Raw genomic sequence first — 8,828 nt, 5'->3', positions numbered from 1 at the left:
TGTATGTGTGTTGTGACCAGCATGTGGGCATATGTGTGCGGCATGCAAGGCCCAGGCTCCCAGGTCCACTCATGGTCACTGAGCAGGGCAGGAAGCCGCTGCCTTTCAGGAATTGGCCAACATCAGGGAGCGGACTGGCTGGCTGCAGGCTTGCTGTGGACACATGGGCCAGGTGGAGAAGCCGGGGCGGCCTCCGGGGACAGCCACACCGTCGCGGCTGTGATGGGGTCAGAGCAGGCTGCGGGCCTGAGCTCTGCACCTGCTGGATTCCCGGGCCGGGCCGGGCCGGGGGGTAGTAGGGTGGGCTGGCTGGTGGGACAAGGGGCGGGAGGGGCAGCGGCACTGGGGCAGGGGTGCTGTGGGCAGGGAATCCCCAGGGATCCTCGCAGAAACCATGAACGACTCCAGCAAACACGATCTGAATCCCAAACGTGGAGGAAAGGGGATGGAGGGGGTCCCGGCCTAGGGAGCTGTTGAGGCTTGTCTCCTGGAAGCCTGACCTGCTGACCTCCGTGCCCCTGCTGTGGCCTGGCCTCCCTCTTCTGTGTGACATCATCCGAGCCCGGATGGCACCGTGCGGACTCCAGGAGGGCCCTGCCCACCCCTGCATCCCCAGGTCTGGGGGTGTTCAGCCTGCTGGGCTGTTGGGTCTGTAGGGTCCCCGGGTGCTTCCAGGTGGGTGTGGGGCCTTGCCAGATGAGTTCACCGTCCATGCCGTGACCCGGGAGGCTGGTGAGGGTGCTGCCCAGGGTCACAGGAGACAAACGGGCTCAGAGGGACCAGTGGCTTGTCTAACGTCTCCCAGCTTGTGTGGACCCCGACTCTAGCCCCCCACCCCCCGGAACTTCAGATTCACCTGTGGGGAGGTTGACACGGAGGGAAGGAGGGTGTGGAGGAAAGGAAGCCAGGGTTTGAGGGGCCCTGGGGCGCCGGGAGCAGCTCTTGCCTCTGCATGGCATCCTAGCCTCAGGTGCGTCACCAAGGGACGTTGTTGGGCGATTCGGACAGGCAGTGGGGGTTGCTCCCCGACGCCCTGCAGAGCCCCCCTCCTCCAGAGCTCTGCTGGGCCCCCCTGCCAGTGTCGGTCGCTGTCCCCAGGGCCACCCCTGGGTGCCTGTTGGTGACACACGGTGACAATCAGGTTGGCAAGGACACAGGCGGGGGGGAAGCGGGGAGACCTCCTGTGTGGGGCTGGGTGACGGCCAGCTTCCAGTGTGGAGCCTCGCCCCCACACCCCTCCCGAGCACCAGACCCCCCGCCCTGCCCCCTGAGGGGCCACACCCAGGCAGCCAGCCCTGAGGTTGGGTCTTTATTGGAGAGTCAACATAAATAAAAATAAGCGGGAACTTGAGAGGAGGGGGAACTGGAGAGTTATTTACAAATGTACATCGTGGACCTGGGCAGCTGCTGCCCACCGGCCCAAGCAAGGCTCAGAGCAAGGCGAGCAGGGCTGCGAGGACCAGGAGGACGGCTCGGGCAGCCGGGCAGCATGCAGAGTTCCGAACAAGGGGCTGCAGGTTCCGGGGGTCCCGCTTCTGGGCACCGCCCGGCCCTGCCCGCTGGAATTGCAGCTCTGGGATGATCCGGTGGATCCAGTCGTGGTGGGAGGTGAGCCGGATGTAGACACCTGGGCGGTTCCGGCGGGCGCAGCCCTCGCCCCAGCTGATCACTCCGGCCTGCAGCCACACCTGGCCCACGAGGCACACCAGGGGGCCCCCGGAATCTCCCTGCGGCCAAAGCAGAGGTACCTGTTTCAGTGTACATGGGCCAGCGAGCCGGGCTCCACAGCTGCATGGCTCACTGCCCGCGCCTGTCTCCCTCCCTTCACTCTTCTCTGCCCAGGACACCCCCGCCCCCGCGGTCCTTCCTCTCCGGCCTGGGGTGCCCATTTCTCTAGCATTGCCACACTACCCACCTTGAATCACCTAGAGAAGTGTCTTGAAAATGCAGCTTCCTGAGTCCCACCGCAGACCCACTGACTAACTCCCCCAGGGGGAACCCAGGAGCCTGCTTTCCCAGCTGGTCGAATGCACAGTTCTGGTCTGGGCCCTGTGGGCCCACCTCCTGGGCCTTGTCCCTTGTCCCATGTGGGCTGGTTTCCGCCTGGGGCCCGGGGACAGGGCCCAGCCTCGGCCCTCCCCACCCCAGTGCCCACCTTGCAGGCGTCCTTCTTGCCCTCAGCGAAGCCCGCACACAGCATGTCATCCTTGATGGTTCTGGGCTGGAAGCCGGACTCCGCATCCTTGCTGTAGAGCAGGTTGCACTTGGGCGTGCCGATGATGGGCACGGCGAGCTTTTGCAGGGTCCGGGGTTTGGGCAGGCTGTCTGCAGAGGGGAGATACAAGGTGTGGATCAGGGGACAGTCTCACCATGGGCCCCAGGCGCTGCTTCTCAAGAGCCGCAGCTCTGTCCCACCTGCTTTTCTCTTGTGTTTCTAGATCTTCTCTTCTGTCTGGAGGCTTTGTGGGACAGAGTTCCTTCTTCCCGCCTGCCACCCACCAGGCCAGGCTTATTCTGTTCCCTGTGGCTCTGCTGCCCCTTTCCCATACCCACTCCACCCATTTGAGTAGAGATCTTGTGGGCCTTCCGGATGGTACCCAGGGTAAAGAATCTGTCTGCAGTGCGGGAGACCAGGGTTTGATCCCTGGGTTGGGAAGATCCCCTGGAGAAGGGAATGGCTACCCACTCCAGTATTCTGGCCTGGAGAACCCCGTGGACAGAGGAGCATGGCGGGCTACAGTCCACAGGGTCACAGAGAGTCGGACACGACCGAGTGACTAACACACGTGCAGCAGTTTCAACAGAAGATGGTTGGTTCAGGGTGGCCCCCAAGCTGCCTTCTCTAGGCGTGTCACCCATTCTCTCCCCTCCCTGCCCCCAGTACCTTGTTCACTGGGGCTGCCCCAGCCGGTGACCCAGCAGTTCATGCCCGTCTCAAAGACGACGGAGGGGTCAGGCACACACACGGGGAGGATGTAGTTGGTGAAGGTCACAGGTGCCTCCAGCTCCACCAGGGCCACGTCGGCGCTCGAGGCCATGCCTTGGTACTGGGGGTTGCTCTCGACCCGCTTCACCCGGGCATACACAGCGTGTGGCCCTGGCCTCGCCAGTTGCAACACCCCCAGCAGGACTTGGTACAGGGGTGTTTCAGAGGTGCTGGTGGGAGAGCAGAGACCCGGCGTGAGGCCGCCCTGGAGGCGTCAGCGGAAGTTAAGTGGAGATGAGAAGTAGGGACTTCCTTCCCGCTCCCCAGGGTGTTGACAGCTCAGTCTACACTTTGTCTTCCAGAGCGCACTCTCCAGGGGGTTGTACTACGGGATGAGGTGGGAAAGGGTGTAAACTCCAAGCAGCTTTTAATTCCTAGCTCCACCCTGGCAGGCCCAGCCACCTCGTGCAAGTCACCCAGCAAGTTCTCTGTGACTCGGTTTCCTTGTCTGTAAAAAGGGGACAGTAACAGCCCCCACCTGAAAGGCTGTCTGTGGGGGTCAAAGGAGGCAATCACCCACCGGGGCCCAGCCTGAGGCAAGTGGCCTGCTCCTTCTGAGCCTGGATTTCTGAACTCGAGATGTGAGATTTTAGAAAAATTGCAAGAGCTGTGGTGAGGTGAGAGCTGAGATGCCTGGGCAGCCCTGAAGGCCAGGACCAGGTGGGTCATGGCGTGGCCCTTTTGGTTAGGGCCATTGTAGGTGACCTCGGAGTGAGGAGGAGGAAGGGCCTTTCTGTTTCGTCCACCTGTGCCCAGAGCCCCAACCAGGAAGGGAGTGTCTGGATTTGAGGCGTGGGAGGAGACGAGGAAGAGAGGCAGGCAACGGGAGGAGCCTGCGGCCAGCAGCAGGGGAGGCCTGTCTGAGGAAAGCACCTCACTGTGAGCCCCCCGGGGGAATGGACCCCCCCCAGCTGGGCTGGGGGCAGCAAGAGCCCGGAAGCGGGGGCTGCTGCTGGAAGCTGGCCCCGAGGCTGGACCCAAAGGGAGCCCTGGCAGGAAAGGCTCAGATGTCGCAGAAGCAGCCTCTCTCCGGCGGTGGGGGCTCGGCCTGGGCACCCCGCACCGCCGCTGTCCGCGGGCTGGCGCTGTCCGTGGTGCTGAAGCCCGGCGTTTGCGGGCGGCGCGCGGGGAGGGGGTGGTTCCGTCTGCACGATCTGTGCCCCCGGCCCCGCCGGCGGAGGGTGGGGAGCGAAGTGTGGGGCGCGGCCGACTCACTTGGAGAAGCAGTGCGCGGCGGTGAGGACCCACCGGTCCGTGATGAGGCTGCCCCCGCAGAAGTGGCTTCCGTTTCGCTGAATGCTGACCTGCCAGGGCCACTCGCCCTCCAAGGCGTTCTGCCCGCCCACCATCCGGTTCAGCATCCGCGGGCGTCCGCAGGCTGGGGGAACAGAGCCGGGGAGGGGTTGGGGGGCATTCCCTGGAGGCCCATCCCCTCAGCTCTGATTCCCACCCCCAAACCCACACTCAGGCTTTCCTATCTTGTTCACTTCCTGGCTTTCCTGCATCTGACCGGCTCCAGGACCTTAGGCCTAAGTCGGAGGCCTGGGCATTAGTCAGCCTCTGACGCAGGCTGTGGGCCCCTTGCCCCTCACCTGTGACACCTGACCCTCTGGGCGGTGGGGGTTAGTTAACACGGGTAAAGGTCTTACCCCCCCCGCCCAGCCTGATAAACGGGCTCCCGGACCTTCCTCTTCCACCCCCCAACTCCTGTCTGGGCTCCCCAGCTTTCCCCACTGTGGGATTCCCGTGCCAGGCCCATTCATTATGGGTCTCACTGGGGAGGGGGGCTCCTGGCCAGTCTCGGAGATCTCAGCCAAGCCCACTCCTGTCCCCCTACCCGAAGGCCTTGAATGCTTACCGTTTAGTGCCTCACCCCCCTGAGTTCCTGAAAATGAGAAAAAGAGGGTGATCAGCCAACTTTGCCCAAGCTGTGGTCTACTCCTCCCCTCCCCAACGACTGGTGAGCGTAGCCTGTCCTCTGCTGCACATGCAGCCTCCCATGGACTCCGCAGGACTGTCCACTGGGGACCTGGCAGGAGAGGCTGGCAGCCTTCAGTTTCCTGCAGGTCCCACCCCTATGGTGTGCACAGGCCGGGCTGTGGGCCAGAGCTCAACTGCAAGGGCAGACAGGCGCCTTGCCACACGAGGACCAGTCAGAGGGGAGGAGACCCCGCCAGGGCCTGACTCCCATCTGGGGCAAGAGGGCTCCTTCCGGACGCCACCAGGGCTTTCCCTCCACACCCCACACTTGTCCTCGTCTGGAAGCTCTGCGGAGGATCTGGCCTTCGGCCCCAGGGCTGTGGGACCTCCCCCACCCACCCTCTCCACCAGCCTGGGGTTGGGATAAGGGGCCAGACAGAGTGAGCGAGGCTCCACGTCCGACCGCCCACCCAGCTGCTTGGGTCTCGCTCGTCTCAGGGGAGTAGAGAGGCCAGCCGGTGGTCGTGGGTCAGCCCTCCCAAGATCCCAGATTCCCAGGTGCCAGCCCCTCTCTCAGATGTTCCAGTTAGCTCACAGGAGGCCCCATGACCCCTGCCGGGCCTGGCACCCCTGCCTGTGTGAGGGATAGTGGGGAGGGCAGGGGACACTCTTGGAAGTGGACCCCTCTCCCCAGGACCCACTATCCCCCAGTCTCTGGACAAGGCACAGGGCCCACCTCTTGGCCTCGATAGGCCCTTCCACTCCAGCTCGGAGACCCCAGTCAGGCCGACAGTCTTGACCAGCGCCAGCGCAGCTCCAGGCAACCCACCCCGTAAAGAGAGCCCTGCTTGTGGATCTGATCACTGGGATGGATCTGATCAGAGCTTGGGGAGTCAGGACAGCCTCTCCCCACCTCACACTCCCCCGACACCCCAGCCCCTCTCAGTAACCAGTCCCAGGTGGCGGAGGGCCCAGGCAGGAAATGGCCATGCTGAGCCACACCCCTCTGTGACCCTAGGGGTTTTGACAGGACCCTATTCTTCCAGCTGAGGGGTGCACTCCCCAGTGCTGGGGGGCGGAAAAATGAAGCAGTTGCGAGGGGGTGCTGAGCATGGGCCAAGAGGAGCGGGCAGGCACAGGCAGGACTGGCCACTCTTCCAGGTAGAGGTGCCAATAGACGCGTGGGGGGTGAGAGCAGTCAGCCCAGGCCAGCAGGACGTCTGCCCAGACACTGATTGTGTCAACAAGGGGCCCTTTAAAAATGCACACGCACCCCAGGCAGGCATTCCCTCCAGCCCCTTGTCTTAGTATAATCTGATTTAGTCAGACTGATAACCCTGGACCCTGCGCTCTTGCTTCTGCTTGCATGAAGCTGAAACGCCCTGGCCGGCTTTCCCCTACCCGGGGGACTTTCCCAGAGCCTTGTCCAGATTCTCCCCACAGCCATCCCCACTCCTGTACGGGTATGTGGCTGCACTGTCCACGCCCAGGATCGAGGGCACTCGCACCCTGCCTGGCAGGCCGTCCTGTGGAGGCTCTGCAGCCTTCTGCACCTCGGCTTCCTGCTTGGACTGAGCCCCCGGCCTCTGAGGCTTTCCTGCTGGCTCAGACAGTAAAGAATCCATCTGTGATGAAGAAGATCCAGGTTCGACCTCTAGGTCGGGAATTCCCCTGGAAAAGGAAATGGCTATACACTCCAGTATTCTTGCCTGGAGAACCCCATGGACAGAGGAGCCTGGTGGTCTACAGTCCCTGGGGTCACAAAGAGTCAGACCCAACTAAGCGACTTTGACTTCACTTTTCATGCCTCAGAATGTTTGTCCACAGCACCCCTTTCCTCCTGGGTCTAAATCCAGATTCTAGAGAGTGCTAATCCAGATCCTAATCCAGAGTGCTAAACCTAACTGAAATTCCTCCCCCTCCTCCAGGCAGCCCTCCTTGATTGTACTATCTGGGCAGCCTGGCTCCCTTTTCTGAGCTTTCTGTCTTCCCACTTGGCCCCACCTTGCCCTGGGGGTGGAATTCTCATCTCATCTCACCTGAGCTCAGGAGCTCTGTGGAAGCAGGGCCCACATCCTGGGAGCATGAGCCCAGGGAATGTGTAAGAGGGACAGTGGGGGCAGGACTGCCTGGGGAAGAGGGATGTGGAGACCCAGGCTGGGCAGGCTGGGCGTCCTGTTGGGGCTGGGTAAGCCAGCAGGGTGTCAGGCCCCTCATCTGGATCTGGGGCCCTTCTGCTCCTGTATCTGGTGGCTCATGGAGGCAGGAGAGACCCGAGGCTTTAGGAGGGAACAGCCAGAGATGAGAGGCCAGGATGGTGCTCAGGAGTTCAGGCCTCTGGTGTCAGCTTTGGAGAGGCAAGTGCAGGCCGCTGTTTGCACTTTGGCAATGACCTCGATTACTCCACCCACCAGGAGCAATCACAGGGTTACACACCCTGGCAGAGACGAGCTCCCTCAAAGAACGCTGTTATCCTGGTGCCAGGGGAGGAAGGCAGGGCAGTGAGGCCTGGGGGGCCCTGCGGAGCCCAAGGAGTCTGGGGCCTCCCCACCGAGGTGCCTCCCCACTGGTGGGAAGCCTGGAGCCCCAGGCAGGGCTGCGGCCCAGGCTGACAGCCCGGCCCTGCGAGGTGACTTGAGGACACGGAAGTGAGGCGGCGGCTGGGCGGGCCAGGCGGGCCCAGGAATGCAGGAGAGTTTCTCCAGCGGAGAGCAGCCTGCCTGGCTGGGAGGGGCCTGGCAGGTGGGGCCCCTGGCTGACACCTGCTCACCCTCACTGGGGCCTCTCTCATCTGCACCCCTGCCCCACACCCCGCTGATCCCCCCAGCCTCCCGTGGCTCCCTGGCTCAGGCCGGGCTCGGCCACCCCTCCTGGCCCCGCGGACGTTGGCCCTGGGCTGGAGGCCAGCAGTCTTGAGTTCAGATCCTGCACCCAGGCAGCCCTGTGTTTGTGTCTTGGAGACGGGAGAGGCAGAGATGAGAGGAAGTGGGGTGCCAAGCCCAGAGCTTGGCCCTGCTCGCCCAAGGCAGTGGGAGCGGGGGTGGGGGTGGATCCTGCCCGAGTCACCACCTCGGGGCCCTCACAGGCCTGCACCCATGCTGCCTTCCCCACTTCACTCCCCCAGGTGGGATGTCTGGAACCTTCCTCCTGCAGGAGGAAGAGGAGGCCCTTGCTGCAGCCCCCAGCCTGGCCAGGGAGTGGGGACTGGGCTACAGCTGCCGGCAGGACGGACCTGCAGGACCCGTAGGACTCTCCTGCTACCTTTAGGACTCACCGGACCGCAGCAGCAGCAGGAGCAGGGCCACAGCTGGCAGCTGCCTCATGGTCTCGGCCTGGCTGGAGTGCCCGCCGGGCAGGGGACAGTGGTGGCAGGAGCTCCGAGTGCTCAAGCACGAAGCTCGGGGCTCCATGAAGTGGGTTATATGCTGCAGATGAGTGTCAGCTGGGCTATGCCGCTGGACCTGTCAGCCCGGCCAGCCCAGTTCCTCTCGACAGGAAGGAGGCACCCCAGAACTCTGGTTCCTCCATGACCTGGCCCTGAACCCCAAGGGGACAGACCCCTCACCCCAAGGGTTTGAGGCCAGGGTGGATAGGCCCCATTTAGGCAGCTTGTGGCATGGAGTTCCACACCCCCCTACCGTGGCTGACCACACCCCCCAGCTGACCACAGGCCCCACATAAACTGACTGCAGTCCGCCCATAAGACCCTCCCTTTTCATCCATTCATTCATTTGTTCATTCATTCATATTGAGCATCTACTTCCCAGGTGACGCTAGTGGTAAAGAACCTGTCTTCCAAAGCAGGAGACACAGAGCTGCCGATTTGATTCTTGGGTCAGGAAGATCCCTGGAGAAGGAAACGGCAACCTGCTCCAGTATTCTTGCGTGGAAAATTCCATGGACAGAGGAGCCTGGCGGGCTA

General features: G+C 63.0%; 1 protein-coding gene across 1 annotated transcript; it reads right to left on the bottom strand.

The window, feature by feature from the left end:
- Positions 1–1,347: 1,347 nt before the first annotated feature.
- Positions 1,348–8,341, bottom strand: PRSS27 (serine protease 27). Its single transcript, XM_043455799.1, has 6 exons — positions 8,181–8,341; positions 4,845–4,871; positions 4,202–4,364; positions 2,885–3,156; positions 2,156–2,325; positions 1,348–1,727 (listed from the first exon to the last, which is right to left on the bottom strand). Exons 1-6 carry the CDS (start codon positions 8,314–8,316, stop codon positions 1,431–1,433), a joined length of 1,065 nt encoding a protein of 354 aa, XP_043311734.1. The 5' UTR covers positions 8,317–8,341; the 3' UTR covers positions 1,348–1,430.
- Between the last annotated feature and the right edge of the window lie 487 nt (positions 8,342–8,828).

This window comes from Cervus canadensis, chromosome 32 (genome assembly GCF_019320065.1).
Source record: "Cervus canadensis isolate Bull #8, Minnesota chromosome 32, ASM1932006v1, whole genome shotgun sequence".
Classification (NCBI taxonomy): Eukaryota; Metazoa; Chordata; class Mammalia; order Artiodactyla; family Cervidae; genus Cervus; species Cervus canadensis.
This window is presented reverse-complemented; position numbering and strand designations above follow the sequence as displayed.